Here is a 22,214-nt window from a genome sequence, read left to right as displayed (position 1 = left end):
AAACGGACAATGAAAATTCTACATGACTGTCCCAACCCCGAAGTGGTTGAGATATGAAAATGACATCCAATTTTTCAATGTTGACATCTTGTTTCTTTCCATAATATCATCTACAAGATTTCCAACAGAAACTATAATTTCCCTATCCTGCCACTCAAGATTCAATTTAGTAGAAGTAGTATGACTCTGTCAGACAATCTCCAGCTTTTTCATTTTTCTTTTTTTTTTGGTAATCTTAAGTCTTTTTTTTGTTAATTCCCTCTTTTTTTCAATTTCCCATTTTTATAGAATTTTAAGTCCTTTTTTTCCCTTTTAAATTTAAAACTTTTTTTTGGTCAAAGTTTTCCCTTTTCACCAGTCAAAAAGGCAACAACACAAGCACTTTCCTGATTTGCAAAAAATCCCGTTTCCCAAAAAATTTGCAAAAGAAGTATTAAAATTTTGGGAATTTTTCCCTTTTATGTTTTTCTATAGGCTTTTAAAACATTTGGGGATTTTCAATTACATTTTTTGTTTTAATTTTTTTCATGAAACTGTTGATTCCTTTTTAAAAAATTTAGGAAAATGCAAAAAAATTTAAACCTTTTTATATTCGAAATTTTCTTATTTTCTTGGTTTTTCCTTAAATTTTTTCATCGGAAATTATCGGGGAATTGAAGGGGAAATTTCTTACCATTTTAAAATTGCATTTTTGTTTGGGAACCCCGTCAAAAAAAAATTAATTACAAATTCAAAATAAGTTGGTAATAGAGATGGATGATACATACATAGTTGCAGTATTACTATATCTAAGCCATACATTCATTTTAATGTCTTATATATGTAAATGAAAAATAGTTTCAAGACTGTTATATACAAAATAAGACGCAGCAATAGTAAATGGAATTATTTTAATAGAGGGAAGATATTATGCATTATTTTGCTGTTATGAAGTAAATTAATACGCTTGTATAAGAAGATAGAAGCGTATGAAATGCCAGAATATCTGAGAAATGTTAATTTGATGACGTAAAACATTTTAACTTAAACATGGTACAATATACAGGAAATTTCCGGTTCGAACCTCAACATATGACATACATTTACCACTAGTAACTAGATTAGAAAATTATCTGATACTTTGTAAAGACAGAAACTTACCACAAAAGTCCCCTGGCAACGGGAGAGTGTTTCCATACACTATAATATGTCACATATATTGTGTTGTGCTGTTTAAATGCTCGTAAAATATCTTTGGCACTGTAAAATTAGTAATAAAATACAAACATATTTCAACTGCATAAAATTTATAAAAAATAAAACATTAAATACAGAAAAAGACCTGCAGTAACTTTTCAAAAAAAAAACCATTTCAGTCATTTTCATTAAGAATTTCACGTAAGTCCACACAACAAGTTAACAACCCTTAGACATTACAGTTTCAATAAATTATGACCTTAAACATGTGTACCCTGAAATATATTCCATTACAAACAAATAAATTAAACAAATGATTCACGAAACACAAATCGAGTTTGAAAATACAATGATTATTTTGGGGTTAGGGGCGACTTAAATTAAAGGTCTCGCTTACAATATTAAGGCATGTAAGGTAATACAGATATCTATTCAGCTTTTAAAATGCGTAAGAAAGCCCTGAGAAGTCCCTGGTTAGAAGCAAGGAAACGTAGTCAATGTACTGTATTAAGTATTCAAGAAAGTTAACTCTTCTGGTCTTATATATTAAAACATGAGTACATAAGTTGTCATTCCTTGATACTCTTTAGTTTGGAGATTTGGTTGGATAAATACATGGCATAGATGGTGTTTATTTCATTCAGCCAGGCCCGGCATAGCTCAATCGTTAGAGCGCAGAACTTGTAATCTCGACATTGTGGGGTTCGATTTTCCCGGGGCTGGCCAACTAAAATTACTAATCAGTCTTTCGGATGAGACTTTTAAATCGAGATGTGGGTCCGTTGTACGGGTGCTTAAACACTACGCTAAAGAAAAACCCAGGAGAAGCTTTCTTGGAAATTGGGGCATCTTTGTATCTGCAACTATAAAAATCTAAAATGACTAATTACTCTTCTGTCGCCCATATGGGCCAAACCGGTTGGCGAGTAATAAATTAGAACGCAAATACACCAACACACAATTTTATATTTCATTGATTAGTATTATCAAGATAATACAATAGAATAAATGAATTAAAAAGTTGTTATTTTATAACTTTTGAGATTTTCAGTAATTATAAGGTTAATTCTAAATGGGCTTTTAAATAGTGTGTTATGGATTGATGTTTCATAATAACTGTTGTTCTGTGATCAATTTCTCAGTCAAACAGTCTACTGTTCTCATATCTAACCAACATTATGACCGTTATGTGTGGAGACAAATATAATATAATTCTTTTATAAATTTATTAATATGTTTATTTTTCTTAGGGTTTTTCAATTCACCACATGTAGATTTTGTCACATAATGCACATTTTCACGCCTTAGGAAGCACATGAAGTTTATTTCAAAATAATTTTATTTATTATTTTGGCATATATTATTTTTTAACACAAAATATTTTAGTTATTCAGATATGGGCACAAAAAAATAAAAACAGAATTAAATGTCTTACCAGTAGTGGTTTGATGTAGCAACCAATGCTTTATTTTGGCCATATGCTTTCACATCAACATTTCCATAGGGGGAGAACCACTTTGCTAACTGTAACAATACAATAAGTAACATAAAATTACTCTCTATACAGCTACAATTCTATATTATAAACACAGTCTTCATATCTAAGTTTTCCCATTTCTGTCCACCTGCTTAGCTTAACATTGAGCACATAGGATTTGTAATTCAGGTGTCCCCTGGTTGATCCTCAGAACAGGCTAAATTGAAGACAACTGAACTGACATTCAGTCAGAACTCTGACTTTAAGTCTAATAGTCAATTATCTCTCAAAGCTGATTTAGAAATTAAGAAATTATGTTACTTGCAGAAAAATAGAATTTACTGGTTTTGTGCTTTGCTATTCCAATCAGAGGAAAAAACAACAAAGTTCTCAATTTTATACAAACAACACATTCTATGTTAAATTTGGGACTGTTTACTATCGGTCTAACAAGAATTTCAGAAAATATTAAAATTCAGCAGGGTGAGAGTCTGGATGGTTGACTCAGACATGCAGGTTGGCCTGGGCTTTTCTGTATATAATTTAAGGGACTTCACTAAGATTTTTGGCCTGATTCGACTGAAAATATCCGAGATCTATGAATTTAATCTACATCATTTTATGTCAGCCGAATAATTCGTTTTAAAAGAATAATCATTTTTAATGTGCAAAATTATCCAAAAATGAAAAGTGTTGCAACGTTTTTCACTTACATTGGGCTAAAAAAAGCACAGTTATTGAAGTTTAATTTCATTCTGAGAACATTTCTTTATTATCCTTTGCAGTTTTGTCCATTTGCAGTAAACATTACCTTTAATTGTGACCGGTAGCTATTTCAAACACGTATTTGAATACATTGATACATTAACAAATTTTAACAAGAGGGCCATGATGGCCCTGAAATTGCTCACCTGTATATAGACCCCTGGGCAAATGCCAATTTTAAACCAGGGGCTTTTATTTAAACAAACTTGGTACACACTAACTAGAAGATATTTCATTATTAATATCTACACTCTTGCTCTTTTGGTTATTTAAAAGAAGATTTTTTAAGTTTTTACTCTATACAATTAAGGAAAATCAATGACCCCCCAGGGAGGGGCCAATTTGACCCCAGGGCATTTATTTGAACAAACTTGGTTGACACCCACTAGAAGATGTTTTATTAATATTTAAGCTTTAACTATTTCGGGTTTTTAAAAGAAGATCTTTTTAAGTTTTTACTATATAGGAAAATCAATGACCCCACGCAGTGGGGCCAATTTTGACCCAGGGCATTTATTTGAACAAACTTGGTAGACACTGACTAGGTGATGTTTCATGCCAAATATTTAAGCTCTAGCTCTTGCGGTTTTCTAAAAGAAGATATTTTAAAGGTTTTTTCCCGGCTTGGAATTAAATTCTTTGAACAATTTTTAAAGTTGACTACCAAAGGAACATTCCTGTAAAGTTTGGATGAAATTGTATAAGTGGTTTATGAGGAGATGCCGTTTAAAGTAAAAGTTTACAGACGGACGGATGCCGGACGAAAAGCGAGCGCACGAGAGGGTACTAAATACCAAACAACTACCAATCCTACTCACTCCGTATTTATTGTTGGGTATATTTATTGAATTTTGATGTATTGTTGGGTACTTTTTTACACAGTAAAATACCCAACAAGAATACAAATGGAAGGATTTCCGATCACAAAAGCTTACCATGTCACTTATCAAATGGAACACTCCAAGTGAATATTGATTGACACTGTTAGATTGCCTGGCAACTGTCCAAGAATAATGGTTGGGACAGAACTAATGTAATTTCAGGCAAAAGCAAGCACCGACCATTGGAATCACATGTTTTGTTCTTCAGGACATAAATGAATAAGGAGTTCATGCAATAGGCACACTATTCATTTAAAATCAATTTTGTTTCTATTTAATGTTAAAATCATGAAAGAAAGCACTTTATTCACTTATAAACATTTATAAAAAGAAGGACTAGTTAGCTAACCTTTACCTGATCAATGTTTAATTTTTGTTTAAACATTCTCCCACGTACATACAGCAGCTCTGGTCTTATTGATTTATGGTCGTCACCTTCTAAGTTCTAAAACAGAAACATAATATATATAGACCCAAACAGAAACATACTACATGTAGAATCACACAAATCAACAAATATAAGCTATCTGAGTACAGCACTCTTCACTTTCATCAGAGCTGGAGAGTATAAAAGAAAAATTGGCATAAATCTGCAAAAATGAGTCAAAGACAGAAATGGCCGGGTCGCATTTGTATACCAAATATCATGAGTCTGTGATGTTAGGAAAATTTTATACCATTCACCATCAATGTCGAAAATTTAACTCAGTCGGTAAACAGGAAGTAGATCTGCGACAGACCTGAAATCGAATACCACAGTATTGGACCATCTTTTAATGCTGTATACCAAATATCAAGAGGCTGTGATAAGAAGTTGCTGAGAAAACTGTTACGAAAATTTCCTAACATTGACCAATACTGTCGAACAGTGAACGACAGACATGAAATCTAATACCACATTAGTACCAAATATCAAGAGGCTATGATATGTAGATGCTGAAAAAAAGTTTCGTGCCACTGACCATTAATGCCGAACATTTAACGAAGTCTGTAAACAGGAAGTGGATCAGGGACAGACCTGAAATCGAAACCTTCTGTATGATACTATGTGTTAATGCTGTATACCAAATATCAAGAGGCTGTGATAAGAAGTTGCTGAGAAAACTGTTACGAAAATTTCCTAACATTGACCAATACTGTCGAACAGTGAACGACAGACCTGAAATCTAATACCACAGTAATGGGACCACAAGTTAATGCTGTATACCAAATATCAAGAGGTTGTGATGTGTAGTTGCTGAGGAAACTGTTACGAAAGTTTTTTCCCTGCTCGCCCGCCTGCCTGCCACATGCCCGCCATTCACCATACTATAACATGTGCAACCAAGACATTAAAAGTTCTTGGCAGACTTATCTACCCTTAAGTTCAGACTTGCCTCAAGGATATTAACCAGTAAAGGTGAAAAATAATAATATATTGGTGAATAGCATTTTAATAAAATTGACTTTTACAGAAAAACAAATGTTTGGCCAATTACAAGAACTTGAACAACAGTCTGATTTCTGTTTCTATGAATAACCAAAAACAACAAGAGCACCGCTAGGCGGAGCATTATATGCCCGAAAGTGTTTTTTTTTTTAGTAAAGATGAAGCATTTGTAAGACATGGGACTAAAATAAAGTATTACCTCCTTCAAATAACAATCCTCCTTTGAAGTTTCAAAATTGTGGTCCAAATGGAACTTTAAGTTATGTCCCAGAAACTGTTTTCAATTCTAAGGTAAAAGTGACCTTGACCTTTGACCTTGTGACTCCAAAATCATTAGGGGTCTTTTATCCAATATGGACAATCATACTATGAAGTTTTTGAATATTGTGGGCTAAATGGAACTAAAGTTATGCTCAAGAAACTGTTTTCAATTTCTAAGTAATAGTGACCTTGACCTTTGACCTTGTGACCCCAAAATCAATAGGGGTCTTCTACCCAATATGGACAATCATCATATGAAGTTTGAACACTGTGGGCCAAATAGAACTTAAGTTATGCTCCGCAAAAACTGTTTTCAGTTCTAAGGTAATAGTGACCTTGACCTTTGACCTTGTGACCCCAAAATCAATAGGGGTCTTCTACCAAATATGGACAATCATCCTATGAAGATTGAACACTGCGGGCCAAATGGAACTTAAGTTATGCTCCAAAAACTGTTTTCAGTTTTAAGGTCATAGTGACCTTGACCTTTGACCTTATGACCCCAAAATCAGTAGGGGTCTTCTACCCAATATGGACAATCATCCTATGAAGTTTGAATATTGTGGGCCAAATGGAACTTAAGTTATGCTCCGGAAACCAAATTGCTAACGTTTTCAGTTTTAAGGTCATAGTGACCTTGACCTTTGACCTCATGACCCCAAAATCAATAGGGGTCTTCTACCCAATATGGACAATCATCCTATGAAGTTTGAATATTGTGGGCCAAATGGAACTTCAGTTATGCTCCGGAAACCAAATTGCTAACGGACAGACGGACGGACAGACGGACGGACGGACAGACGGACGGACGCCAGGGGGTATAACATAATATGTCCGAAATTCTTTCGGGCATATAAAAAATACAAACACATTTCAGTACGTTTTTCTTATAAAACTCAATATAAATTTAGTAATTCCCAAGATAATTTACAGCAATAAAACATCGTTATTTGAAGAGTCTCCACCACAAGAGTAAGCCACATAATGTGTGCATTGCAAGTTTAACAAGAGCCCGGTTTGAGCCGGGTTATGCTCCCCGAATAGGTTTTGGACACAGGAAAGTACACCTCTTGTAGTTTCAGAGTTATGCCTTGGAAAAAGTTCAAAGTGCAATAATTCCAAAATTAGGAAAGGCAGAGTTACTGTTCTTTCCACTGCACTTCTAATCACTGTTATCTATGAACTTACAAAGTTCTTGTTGATATCTCTTATGGTTTCCGAGTTATGTTCCGGACAAATTCAAAAAGTAAAAATAAACAAATGGCAATAACTCCAGAATTAGGCAAGGCAGAGTTATGATTCTCGTGCACTGCACATCTACCCATTGAGATATATCTACCTACAAAGTTTCATGTTAATATCTCTTATACTTTTACAGCTATGTCCAGTACAAGATTTTTCTAAAAGGGGAGATAATTCAAAAATGAGGCTTATCAGAGTTATGGTTTTTTTTGCACTGCACTTCTACTCAATGAGATCTTCTACTCAATGAGATCTATCTACCTACAATGTTTCATCTTGATATCTCTTATAATTTTAGAGTTATGTTCCGGACAAAGTTCAGTGTTAAAATTAACAAAGGGCAATAACTCCAAAATTAGGACAAAAAGAGTTATTGTTCTTATGCACTGCACATCTACCCATTGAGATCTATTCACCTACAAAGTTTCATGTTGATATCTCTTATAGTTTTAGAGTTATGCCCCAGACAAGATTTTTCTATAAGGGGAGATAATTCAAAATTAACAGAGTTATGGTTCTTTTGCACTGCACTTCTACTCAATGAGATCTATCTACCTACAATGTTTCATCTTGATATCTCTTATAGTTTAATAGTTATGTTCCGGACAAAGTTCAGTGTTAAAATTAACAAAGGGCAATAACTCCAAAATTAGGACAAAAAGAGTTATTGTTCTTATGCACTGCACATCTACCCATTGAGATCTATTCACCTACAAAGTTTCATGTTGATATCTCTTATAGTTTTAGAGTTATGCCCCAGACAAGATTTTTCTATAAGGGGAGATAATTCAAAATTAACAGAGTTATGGTTCTTTTGCACTGCACTTCTACTCAATGAGATCTATCTACCTACAATGTTTCATCTTGATATCTCTTATAGTTTTAGAGTTATGTTCCGGACAAAGTTCAAAGTGTTGAAATTAACAAAGAGCAATAACTCCAAAATTAGGACAAAAAGAGTTAATGGTCTTATGCACTGCACATCTACCCATTGAGATCTATTCACCTACAAAGTTTCATGTTGATATCTCTTATAGTTTTAGAGTTATGCCCCGGACAAGATTTTTCTATAAGGGGAGATAATTTAAAAACCAGGTAAAATAGAGTTATGGTTCTTTGACATTGCACTCCCCCTCAATGCCCTCTACCACTGTATGAAGTTTAAACAAATTATCTCCAAGGGTTTTCAAGTTATGCTCCGGACAAGAAAACTGACGGACAGACGGACGGACGGACAGACGGACAAGGCGCCGACTATATGCTCCCCAGAAATTTTTCGGGGAGCATAAAAAGTAAAAAGTTAACATGTATTCTTTATCTACATTAACTAAGTGTCTTGCATTGAAATGCTTTTCATATATCAAATTATCAAAATTACACACTGTAGAATTCCGTGTCAAAACAGTTGCAAAAAGACAAATCCTCTGCACTCAACGAAATTTAATTGATATCAAAGGACAATAACTCAAAAATGCAAGGTTGGTAGTATATAAAAACTATTCACATATTTTAAGAATTACTGTGTTGAACATTTGACATGCATACCTTAATGAAGCATTTGACAAGGTCTGTAACACTCATAAAGCATTGCCCTACATTTTCGTCAGATACAGTTACTTGATACTAGTACACGTTAACCAAAACAGCCAAACAAACAAAATCAAGATAAATGATCTTTTTAAATGTTATTTAAAATTGTCCCATTAATACTAAACAAAAACATTGTGTAATTTGTGCATGATATATACTTCTTTGATTGAAATCTATGATAACTGACCTTAAATCATTTAAATGAAATAGTTTTGTAAAACAAAACAAACCAAAACCTACATAATAGTATTTTAAACCTGTTATATCATTGGGATTTTGTCTAAAAAGACTGTTTTATGTTTAATATTTTCAAATTTGTATTATCTACAAGCACTGTATTTTTTTATTCCTTTCTTTAAATAATCAATTCATTGGTATAACATGAATACAAAAAAGAAGAACTGTCAATGGAAACAGACAAATGCCCCCAAACGATTAAGTTTAAAGTGGATACCAGCTATTGTCACAAATAAGAAAAGTGAATATATAACACTTTTCAATTATACCATTAATAGTGTATGTAGGTGTTGATAATGAATATATCTTTAAAACTTGTAGTAAGTCAACAAAGAAATAAGAATTTAAAGTTAAAAATACTGTCATCTATCATAATTCAAGTTTCATAAAAAATATTTTAAGTACACAAATATTGTTATATTTGCCATATCTTAAACATGTGTATTTGTTGGTAATTGTATTGAAGGTAAACCTAAAGTCACCTCTGGTTAAACCTCAAACTAAGGCATTTAGTGTACTGTATATTGGTTTTCTGTTTAGAGTAATATCATCATTCTTTTGTAATATAATACTACCTGGTTTAAATCTTTATTAAATTGATCTACAAGTTTATACAGGTTAAATACATAGCAGTGGATAGACGGGAAGTGACTTGTCAGATAAGAAACTAAAGAAGTCAATATTTTTAATATTCTAGCCAGCTGTATAAATACCTGGTGAGTCAATTTACTCAATATCTATGTTTAAAAATTAAATAAAATTTATCAAGTATTTACATTACTTTAAATTGATTTAAATTTGCCCTACATTTTAAATAACCTTGAGAGAAATTTTCTGTACCCCACCCACAACTCTTACTAACTAAAATTCAATGGTTTCAATTTTATTTTGATGGGTTTAATGTGACAATATGATCTGCCTTTTCTTTAAAGGGGAATGACAATAAGGTTACCTATACTTTCAAATGGAATGACCTGAAACACCTCAGACACTAAACTATAACAAAAAGGTCATCTTGTACCTAGATTGCTCACCTAAGATATATTGCTAGGAAAGGTCACAATTATTATTTTCAATGTCAAAGTCAGGAATGACTTCATATTTCATCTGTTTTTTGTTTGTTTTTTTATTGTTTTTTTTTTCGATTTTTTTTTTCCTCTCTTTTTTTTCCCTAAAGCAGCATAATTCTTCAGATATATGTCTGCTATGAAATGCTTAATGACAAATATCTCAGCTTTTGGTCTTGATGATTCACACAAAAAAGTATTTTCCTATATATGTCTGTATAAATTTATAAATTAAAGACCCCCAGGCTGATTTAGTGCTAATTTTGACCCCATGGATAGTGAGCCATGCTACATGCCAAATATCTATGCTCAGTATAAAGAAACACTAATGGTAACTAGAGCTATCACTAAAGGTGATTAATACACCAATCAGCAACCTTGACTTTTTGAAAAATAAGTGGCCTGAAGACAAATTTGAACTCGACCTATAATTCACTAAGTATCAACTTTGTAATTCTTAACAAATGTTATCCTCCCGAAACCATTTTTCTATGTAAAGTATCAGTTACCCGTGATACTAAGGGTTCAAAAGCAAAGCCAGCCTAGGTCTTTTATAATGGTGACCTTAACCTTGACCTCAGGGGTTCAATTGCAGTACCAACCTAGGTCTTCATATTAGCTTGCTAAATACCAAGGCTCTTTCCTAACTCTAGTAATGGTCAGGAAACCATTTTCTATTTTTAGTAATGGCGTTCTTAACCTAAGGGTATCCAAATGCAATACCAACCCAGGTCTTCATATGAGCTTTCTAAATAGGTAGTTTGATTACAATATCTCAATCCTAACTCTAGTTATTGTCCGAAAACGATTTTTTCTATTTTTTAGTAATGGCAATATTGACCTTGACCACAGGAGGTCCAAGAGCTATAAAATTGACCTGGTTCTTCATGTAAGCTAACTATATACCAAGTTTAATCACATCACAGTTTCTCATTCTAAACTAGTAATTGTCTGAAACATTTTCTCTTTTTAGTAACAGTGACCTTGAACCCATGGGGGTCTTAATTCAATCCAAAACTGGATCTAAATATAAGCTTCCTTTATACCAAGTTTGATCAAAATATCTCATTCCTAACTCTAGGTATTGTCCGGAAACCATTTTTCTTTTTTAAGTAGTGATGACCTTGACCTCAGGGATCTTAATGCAATACCGAGACAAGGGTCTTCATATAAGTTTCCTATATACAGCAAGTTTGATCACAATATCTCATTCCTAACTTAAGGTATTGTCTGGAAACCATTTTTCAATTTTTAGTAACAGTGACCTTGATCATAAGGGGTCTTAAAGCAATTTCATTTACGGGGGTTCCCACTTAAAGTTGCTATTATGCCATGTTTGATTACAACATCTCCTTCCAAACTCTAGTTATTGTCAGAAAATCATGAAAGAGACCCACCAACAAACAACTATACTTTGTTTGTGGTGGTATAGTTAAAATCAATGTTTTTGAATTGTCACAAGATATAGGAAAGAGGCACTTATGGTACTTAAGTATTAGAATTAAAATCAATGTTTTTGATTTTCTTAAAGAGTAAAATTTACAATATCCAGTATTGAACATTTATTAATGTGTTTGCCATATGTATATTTATGTTTGTATTGTCAAAGGCAGATATCTGCCGAATTGCAAATAAAATTTTGACTTGACTTGATTAATAACTTTCTATTCTAGGTTACATTATGGCTGTTCCTGGAAGAAAGGCATCTCAGAAACTGTCATCTACACTATCTCGAGGTGGTGCTGAAGATTTTGACATATTCTGTGAACAATGTGACAGAGATGACATCAGACTACCTGCCTTTGGTTACTGTGTGGATTGTGAGGAACATTTATGTCAAACTTGCTTTAACACTCACAGACGACCAAAATCACTACGCCATCACCAACTTCTAGATAAAGATCACATGCCACATAAACAAAACCTCCGTAAGTCATTAAAATCTACTTCCGGTGGAAAGACAGCTGATTTGACAAAGTCTTGTCCTAAACATACAAATGAAATTATCAAGTTTTTTTGTCATGACCATAACACACTTATATGTAGCGTTTGTGTAACCCTTCAACACACACCAACATCCTGCCACGTGGACTACATACCTGATTTATCAGGACAGATTTTAGACAGCACCGAGTTCAAAGAAACTCTAAAGGATATTGACAAATTAACAGACAAATGTTGCCAGATTACAAAAAAATTAAAACAAAGAGTTGACAAATCAACAATTTCTCTTAAAGACGCTATAGTAGAAATAGAAAACTTTAGAAAAGAGATAAACAAAAGATTAGATGAATTAGAAAAGGACGTTAAAGATGCTGCAGGAAAAATCCAACATGAAAATCAAAGAAAGTTGAAAACAACAGAAACAATGTGTGATGACATCAACAAATCACTCCAAGCATCAGCTGATACTCTAAAACATCTCAACACCAACAAGAAAACTGACCAACTATTTACTGAATTGAAAATAGCTCAGCAACTGATATTACACAATGAAAATATAACAAAACAACTACCAACAACCAATGATGTTGATGAATACAATTTTGAATCAAATCATGCAATCAAAAAACTCCTTCAGAATGAGAAATCATTGGGAACATTGAGAAAAAAGGAACTGAAGCAACCAGCTCAACCAATAAATAAGGCTGCTGTACCAATGAAAATGTCTACCCCTAGAAACATCAATGTTAAAACATCCTCAGATAAAGATAATTGCTGGATTACTGGTATAACTGTCTCTCCTCAGAACCAATTATTTGTAGCAGATTACAATAATAACTCAATTAAAATGATAGACATAAAAAGTGGAGCAATCAAACAACTACAGCTTGAATCAAACCCCTGGGATATCACCATAGTGACCAGAGATACACTTGCTGTTACATTACCAAACATTAACACAATACAGTTCATTTCCTTCTCCTCAAACTCTCTCTCATTGAAAAACAAACTGAAAGTAGATGGAGAGTGCCATGGAATAAGCCATCATCAGGGGAAACTTGCAGTTACCTTTATATATCCTGCTAAACTCCAAATCATGGACTTGAAAGGTAATATTAAAATTACAGTTGAGAAAGATTCCAATGGTGACAGTATTTTCAGTTGCCCTTGGTATGTCACCACAAACAGCCATTCAATCTATGTATCTGATAAAGGCAAAAATGCAGTTATATGGTTTAACTGGCAGGGAGAGATGATAGGAAGGAATGTAGACATTGTAAGTCCAAGGGGTATTTCACTGTTAGATGACGGGTCCTTCTTTGTGAGTGATTACTGGACTAATTGTATATATAGAGTAAGTGGTGATTGTAAAGACAGGACAACTATACTGGAGAATGTAGAGGATCCTCAAGCTGTATGTTGGTGTGCTGAGACCAGTACACTTTATTTAAGTACATACAGCAACAACACAGAGAGTAACAATATTATCAAAATATATAAAATGATGTAGAACCAAGCAATGGTAATCAATGCAGACATAACAAAACATATTTATCATTACTTTAAGTTTTGATAATACACCCATAAGCAGTTCTTATTTTGTATATGTGCTAAATAGAAAATTATATTTGTGTAGTTTCATTACTAATTTATCAAACTCCTTCAATGAAATAATATTATGCTTGTCAGAGGCTTGTATGATATAAAAATTTCATTCAACTTCATTATTTAACTTACATGTACACTAATTCAATCACCTCTATATATTCTCAATACACATGCCATCTATGCAATATCATAAATTAAATTTTATACTAAACATTTCTAAAGACTTTAAATCCATCTATATATAATACAATATAAATCAGTAAAAATTATAATAACAAACATTTGTTTAATTAATGTAATTTAATTATACCTCTACGGTTTCACAAAATCATCAGGATAATAAAATATTAATATGGAAACGACGTCAATATATAGTGTGAGCTTATATCAATGTTTGTTTGCCATATAAACCTTGTCTAATAGATTGGGTTATATAAGCATTTGAATTTCACTAGGTCATATAATAAGTCACAATATTTAAAACTAGTATTGTACACCAACCTGGAAGAAACAACCAAGACAGATGAGAGAAAGCATGTCACTGCTACAAAAAAATTGGCAATTTCGCAAAGAGAAAAACAATTAAAAACACATGCTAATTCTATGACATTCAAAGCTGGCACAACAAACATATGATAAAATGGTGTGAAACTTACAATATGATTTATAGTAGCTCTAATTACGTTGATTTTGTTTCTTTTCTTTTCTAATGTTTGTAAATATCTTCTGAACATACATGGTATAACTTCTGAGGACCTGAAAATGAGAATAGTTCCAAAATGAGATACTACAGGTGTAAAAATATGTTTTCAATTTTTGTTGGTTATTATGCAAATATAGGATATGGGGGATATTTGTTTGTGTTGAATATGCACTTAATTTTAGCTACTGTAAAATGACTGAAAAAAGCAGGGTCCATGTTCTACAACATAGAAATAACTTTTCATGTTTGATCATGCCGGTAAATGACAAAGTTCTCTTACTGTAAGTAATTTACATAAATGTTTGGTAATGAATGTTGTTTTGTCTATGTATGAATTAAATCAAACTGCAAATAAAAGCAAAGTAAAACAAGCAAATTCGTTGAATTTATATCCCCGCCGAGTACTGGTTATTATTTTCCCAACAACTGGAGACATAAGGATTATTTACATATTTATCATGGCATGCAAATTTTCTTTTGGTATTGATGGTTCCCATAAAGTCTTGTTGAAATCAATCTCGCAGTTGCAAAGACAAGAGGGCCATGATGGCTCTGAAATCACTCTCCTGTATATAGGCCATTGGGGTGGGGCTAATTTTAACCCAGGGGCTTTTTTTAATCAACTTAGAAGATGTTTCAAGATAAATATCTAAGCTCTAGCCCTTAGGGGTTTTTAACAGAAGGTTTTTTTAAGTTTTTACTAAAGTAATACAAGCATTTGATAGTATTGCGGGCAATACAGTAGTCCCCTACCGGTCCCTCAAAAAGTTCTTTAATTGTCATACACTCCTGTGTATTGCACTTTATAATGAATTTGAGGATGAAGTCTGTATTTGAAAATATCGACCACAAAACATAATAAAATAAGTTTGTCTATATCACAGTAATGTGTTAAGTTTCCATGCTTAGTAAGGAAATTATGTTTATACAACCTTGTCATATTATTACGATGTGGGGTTTTAAAGTAAATCCTATAAGGAATGAAGAAGTTGGAGTGAAAATACCAGTTTCTCGAAAAAAATCTAAGTTCAAGGGGGACATAATTCTGGAAATAGTCTTGCTAGAGTATTTAACCTTCTCAAAAATGTCGAGTGATAATAAGAAACATATAAATGAAGTTTGAAGTAGATACATTAGGAAATAAAGAAGTTATTTAAACAAGAGCTGTCTGTGGGACAGCACGCTCGACTATTCTAAGTGCTTGATAGTAAAAGAGCCTTGATAATTTTAAATTTTTTAAGTTCACAAAAGGGCTAATTTTTTTCTATGAATTCATGTTATAGGTCTTAGAGAGAGTCTAATTATACAGAATTGGCTTGACTATTTGGAAGGTAATGTCACGAGGGTTTTTTATTGAGTATAATAATACTAATTACCTCTGAATACATAAATTTGACAGAAAAGGTACAAAAGCTTGTTATTAAGATGTTTTATCAAGTAAATCACTGCTTTATTATTAAGAATCCCAAAAAAGGCACAAACCCTTCAGTAGTTATTGAGATAACAGCTTACAAGCAAAACTTTACCATGAATTTCTAAGTTGAAAAAGCATATGTGAAGTTTTAAATAAATATCTTTAATAGTTATTGAGATATGTAAAACTTGCATGTAAACATTAACCAAGAGACTAAGTAGAAAAGAGGATATGAATCAGCCTTAATGCAAGATAGAGTTATGGAACTTGGTCAGTGACATACAATTATGCCCCTCCAATTATGACCCTAAGTGCATGTGTAAAATTTCAAGTAAATATCTTTGAAGATTTTTAACCTTTAACCAAAATTTCTAAGTTTCAAAGGGGCAAATAATTCTGCAAATATTGCAGACAGAGTTATGCAATTTTGCAAACTGATGTACATTGTTATTATAAATAAGAATTTTAAATTTCAATTGAATATCTCAAGCAATAATTGAGATATTTGACTTTACAAAAAAACTTTAACCAAAATTTCGAAGTTCCAAAGGGGCATAATTCTGTCAATATGGTAGGCAGAGTTATCCAACTTGTCAGTCTGATGTACATTGTTACTATAAATAAGTATTGTTAGTTTCAATTGAATATCTCAAGCAATAATTGAGATATTTGACTTTACAAAAAACTTTAACCAAAATTTCTAAGTTAAAAAGGGGCATAATTCTGTCAATATTGTAGGCAGAGTTATCCAACTTGTCAATCTGATGTACCTTGTTACTATAAATAAGTATTGTAAGTTTCAATTGAATATCTCAAGTAATAATTGAGATATTTGACTTTACAAAAAACTTTAACCAACGCAGACGCCGACGCCGACGCCGGGGCGACTACAATAGCTCTCATATTCTTCGAATAGTCGAGCTAAAAAGACATTTTTTTCATAAAATTTCTAAGTTCAAGGGAGGTAATACTGATAATTTTTGTGCTAGAGTTGTAAACCTTGTCACATATGATGTGGTTGATGACCAGAAACTTATATTTAAAGTAAACACCTTAAGAAATAAAGAACATATAGTGAAAAAGCTGAAAAATTTAAATCAGAAATCTTGAAATTCAGGCTATTTGTTGCCATAGCAACCAGAATTCTCAACATAGGAAGAAAAGAAAAAGATGTGCATAATCTCAAGACTGCCATCTACCCATATTTCAAGTTTCATAAAAATATTTTCAGTACTTTTTGAGTTATCACTGGATCCAGTTTATGTTTTAAATTTGCCATATTTTCAGACTATTTGTTGCCATAGCAACCAGAATTTTCAACATAGGAAGAAAAAAAAAGACGTGCATAATCTCCATACTGCCATCTATCCATATGTCAAGTTTCATAAAAATATTTTCAGTACTTTTTGCGTTATCGCGGGATCCAGTTTTGTGGACGGACGGACTGACGGACTGACAGACGGACGGACAGACAGACAGACGGACAGACGGACGGAGGGTAAACCTAAAGTCCCCTCCGGTTAAACCGGTAGGGGACTAATAAGGAAAATCAGACGCCGGGGCAGAACCAATTTAACCCTGGTTTTTTTTTTTAACAAATTTGGTAGACACTCACTAGAAGATGTTTCATTCTTAATCTCTAAGCTCTAGCTCTATGGGTTATTCAAAAGAAGATTTTTTAAGATTTTACTATAGACATATAAGGAAAATCAGTACCCCCGGGGCAGCGTCAATTTTGATCCCAGGGCTTTTATTTTGACAAACTTGGTAGACACTCACCAGAAGATGTTTCATGCTAACCTCTACCTCTTTGGGTTTTTTAAAAGAAGATTCCTAAGTTTTTATTATATACATATAAGGAAAATCAATGACCCCTCGGGTGGGGCTAATTTTAACCACAGGGCTTTTATTTGTACTAACTTGATAGACACTCACTAGAATATGTTTCATGCCAAATATCTAAGCTCTACCTCCTTGGGTTTTTTTAAAAGAAGATATTTTAATTTTTTCTTTCGGTTGCCATGGCAACCAGAGTTCTGCATGGAATTACATTCTTAGAACAATTTCAAAGGTGACCACCAAAGGACCATTTCTGTGAAGTTTGGATAAAATTGGCTTAGCGGTTTATGAGGAGGTGTCGTTGAAAGTAAAAGTTTACAGACAACGGACAGATGATGGACAGACACACAGGAAAGACGACGGACGAAAAGTGATCACAAAAGCCCACCATGTCACTTTGTGACAATATTTAAGGCTTTTTATGCATATTTTGACAACTTTTTGGTAATTTATGTGGTTTGTAAGAGCCATTGATAATGTGTAAATTACTTCAATTTGAATTTCTTCACAATATCACACATTCAAATACATCAAAATTTTCATGAAAATTAGCACAGATCTGGAGGCATGCTGCTTTAACAATAGCTTCCATTACTTAACTCTAGCTTCATTAACTTAACTTCTGCTTTCTGCACTATACTTTAGTGCCATTACCTAACTCCAGCTTCCTCAACTTTGCTTCTGCTTTATAAACTATAACTTCTATTATAGTAAGAAGACTGATAAACTCATGCACATTTAAATTTTTTAAAATAATCTTGACCTGCTTTATAATCAGAGCTTCCCATTTGCACCGTACATATCCAGTAATACAGGTAAAATGCATAAGTTAATGTCAAATCTGTGAAACACTATGTGATCAAAATGAGTAACACTGGTAGTAAACAGTAAATAAACTGGTAATAATTTAACTAATTTACTTATTTGGCCATAAAATTGCTCATTACTGCATAACTATTGCATGATTTCTTCATTATTTCCACATTGCTACCTTTCTAGATTTACAGTGATTTTATATTTCCAGCCTACCCTGTACCTACTTACGGCCTATGTTTATTTGTATTCTAATATGTGCTCAAAGGGTTAACTTACTTATTATCTTTGAATGTCAGTATATGACCAACTCTCAGAAATACTGAAACAAAATATTGTGAATAAAATGCACAACATTGTCTGATTGATATTGAAATTAAAACATATGTATTTTATAAAATACACAGGCATACCATCAAGTTTTCGTCCAAACTCTCAAACCATGATATAAACAGGAATTTGACATATAAGGTTCATCAGTCGAGTGCTTAAAACACCAAGACTAGTAAGCTAAGTATGGCCTACTACTCTCAGGACTGCTGGCCTTGTGGGTTCACACCCCAACAAGGGCAAGTCGTTGTTTCGATACATAATTGTAATAATACCAAAGCTTTTGTAAACAAACATAATGCATTCTATTGACTTTAAGCACAGACAGGATAAACAAGTTGAACCATTATCGATATGTGGCTTAAAGAAAATTAATACTTAGAATAAAGTTTTAGGAGCGCATTTCAGAAATTGTAGAACTGTTTTATGTCAGTAGAAGTAACAACTATTTACTGAATAAGTGGATATTTCCGCGAAAGTTAGCAATTTAAAATGCAAGACATTTTGTGCAAGGATATATAAGGAAAATGTGCAAGTGTAAAAATTATTGTAAGGTTGGTCGACATTTATACTAGAGAAAATTTTAGCGATTTTCTACCATTCGCAAAATTAACCAATATTTCTGTGTTGCTTAACTTAACCACTTATACAGTGATGGACAAAACTATAAAGTTAATACTCCGGAAGCTTTATCATTTAAGAGTAATGCTTACCAACTCCGCACATATACGCGTCAAAACCTGCTTCATGTGGTAACTCATCAGATTCTGAAGGAAAGCAACAAAATACGATACAAACATAACTACAATAAATAATGTGTTTATCTGACAACTGGCATGATGAATGAAAGTCACTGTACATACAATATTAACAACTGCTAACAGGTGTTATCCGAAACTCGTAAATGTGGATCCCCCCCCCCCCATATGATCATGAAGTACAAACAAACATTTACATTTATAGCTTCCAAATGCAGTATCATTCATACTCAAGTGTTGCATTTATATTTTTTTAAATATTTACAAAGTTGTTACTGTAAAAGTAGGTAAGATGGGAAAAACACACATTGTGTTTCTATTGCCATTCCATATAACAACCTGCTAATTTTCAAAAACAAAAATTTCTAAATTTTTTAAAAACTTTTTAAATAAATGTAATTTAAAATCATTTATACAAATTATCATGATGCATCAGTTTATTGTAACTCCACTCCTATACCAAGGGGATTTAAATTACTTCTAATCCAACATCTGGAAAAAAGACTATGTTATGTGAGGAAAGATGGTAAGATGACAGCTAATTGTCCTGCGCTACCATTAAGACATATCCCAATCCATTTTCCCACATGACCAAAACTCTCTGCATGGTTCAAGCCTTGAAGTGACATGCTATAGAAGTAAAAACTTGAAACACTGGAGATGATGTCAGAAAGTGTTATAAATGCAATTGACCACTTTGATTATTTGTTTCTCTGGTTTCAACATGTTTTGGCAATATTTAAGCTGTAGCTCCAACTAACCAGCTTTTATGTATAACTTATTACTTATCTGTAATAACCAATTTCTATAAAACTGACTGCTACATACCCACAATATTTCTGATTCAGCGGTGACAGATAAATGACCAATTTAGCTACTATGTCTATGATCTACTGTCACGAAGAAATTACGCCTCCTCTAATGTTTGGAGCAGCAATTCTTGGATTACTTATCCAAAGGTCTCTCTTATATAACTGAGCTGAGCAGACAGACATATTGTTTGTTTCATTAAAAAAGAAATTTTATACACTCACTATATCTGTCAAATCCCTCCGCATGGTTAACAACAGGTGAATGTAACACTATGGTTTGTCCTTTTTCACTATAAATAACACATTAAAATAATATAATTATGTCCAAAATCAATACAAAGATAACCCTGAATATAGCATTTTTCATTACTTCAAAATAAATAATAAGAAGGGCTTAAGTAACCAATTGTTAAAAAATTGCATACATGTTGTACCTTATATAACTTTTTCAACTAATGTAGACCAGATGAATCATTATAACATCAATTAAAAGAAAAGATTGTTAAAACATAACCTGCTTTGTTTTTGTATGATTAAATCTGTTATAATGTCATAATTATGTTTACTGCGTTCATTGAACGCCGCATTTCCTTGATGATGTTGTTTATCATATTTTAGTCACAAAGATACTGCTAAGGTTATAAAATTATATGGCCAATTTCCAAATCAACTAGTGGAGCAGGCTTTCAATTGCTCCTCCGTGCATTATTTAAGACACAACCAGGCATCCGGTAGAACCACCGGCCTTCCATTATCAATTCTTTGATAGATTCTTTACATGAAAACAAGAATTGTTCACTAAAAATGAAACCTATAAAGAAATCAAAGATGATCAATATATTTACCTTTCTTAATCTGTATAAAGTTCACCTTTAGAAGCTTGTTTGTTGCAGCATCTAAGTCTGTGCCACATCATGTAAAATATATTATTCCACAAATCCTTACAAAATATAACCAATGATTTTTCAGGGTTTGCAGCACATGTTGTTTAAAAAGAAATCATTATTGAATCCAAACTTATCACCTTGCTCATGTTTTCATATCCATGTCCATATCAAATGCAGCATTTTCATTTGCAAATTCCAAAGTCCAAAATGTCTATATTAAATGAGCATGATACTCCATCTGTTTTGTCGATTGGTTGAAGTTGGTTGAAGTTTATTGTGGTAATCTTCATTGATCAGGGTTCATTAGTTGTAATGGGTGTTTTTGTTGTTGCATTACATTTGGTTGTTGAGTTATATCTGTGTGGTAAGAAGTATTATAGAATATAGAAGTATCCTATAATGAAACATTTTCCGGATGAGCATGCCCCCGTTCCCCCTAGAACCCACCAAATTGGCTGCAGTACACACAAAATTGTGAAGACGGGCCTGCTTTAATTACAGGCGGATGGTGTATACTGTGCCATGTTGATGAAATAAGAGAGAAGATTAAAAAGATTGAGACACTTGATGGACTTGTTAACAATGCCGCTTTCTCGGATGAAGCAACGCTTTCCACTCTTGAAGTTTCAAATAAATATTTTCAGAAAATATTTGCCGTGAATCTTTTCAAGAGTATTAATGCAACTCAAATCGTAGCAAAGAAAATGATAGCTGACGGAAGGTCTGGGTCAATCGTTAACGTATCCAGCATATTTTCGAATTTATTGTAAACAGCTCAAATTGCGACTTTTCCATTACAGGCCAATATTTCCTTAGACATGCTTTTATTTCTCAAATTAATATAAACCAAATCATTGAAATCCTTAAAGAGTTATTTTGATGAAGCCCATAATGTCATTTTAAGCTTTGAGAAACTTAGTGGAACACGTGGTATCCTCATCCCAGGGATTTAAAAAAATTATAGATTCATTAAAATGCAAC

At 32.8% G+C, this 22,214-nt stretch overlaps 2 protein-coding genes across 2 annotated transcripts; one reads left to right on the top strand and one right to left on the bottom strand.

Moving 5' to 3' along the window:
• Positions 1-716: 716 nt before the first annotated feature.
• LOC132729704 (poly(A)-specific ribonuclease PNLDC1-like) lies at positions 717-21,757 on the bottom strand. Its single transcript, XM_060715525.1, has 8 exons — positions 21,750-21,757; positions 20,569-20,636; positions 19,490-19,543; positions 18,726-18,768; positions 14,334-14,433; positions 4,655-4,744; positions 2,612-2,700; positions 717-1,239 (listed from the first exon to the last, which is right to left on the bottom strand). Exons 1-8 carry the CDS (start codon positions 21,755-21,757, stop codon positions 1,137-1,139), a joined length of 555 nt encoding a protein of 184 aa, XP_060571508.1. The 3' UTR covers positions 717-1,136.
• LOC132729702 (transcription intermediary factor 1-alpha-like) lies at positions 9,350-13,704 on the top strand. Its single transcript, XM_060715523.1, has 2 exons — positions 9,350-9,774; positions 11,799-13,704. Exon 2 carries the CDS (start codon positions 11,807-11,809, stop codon positions 13,577-13,579), a length of 1,773 nt encoding a protein of 590 aa, XP_060571506.1. The 5' UTR covers positions 9,350-9,774; positions 11,799-11,806; the 3' UTR covers positions 13,580-13,704.
• Positions 21,758-22,214: the final 457 nt, after the last annotated feature.

Source organism: Ruditapes philippinarum, unplaced genomic scaffold (genome assembly GCF_026571515.1).
Source record: "Ruditapes philippinarum isolate M1 unplaced genomic scaffold, ASM2657151v2 ctg6801_1_1_1_1, whole genome shotgun sequence".
NCBI lineage: Eukaryota > Metazoa > Mollusca > Bivalvia > Venerida > Veneridae > Ruditapes > Ruditapes philippinarum.
This window is presented reverse-complemented; position numbering and strand designations above follow the sequence as displayed.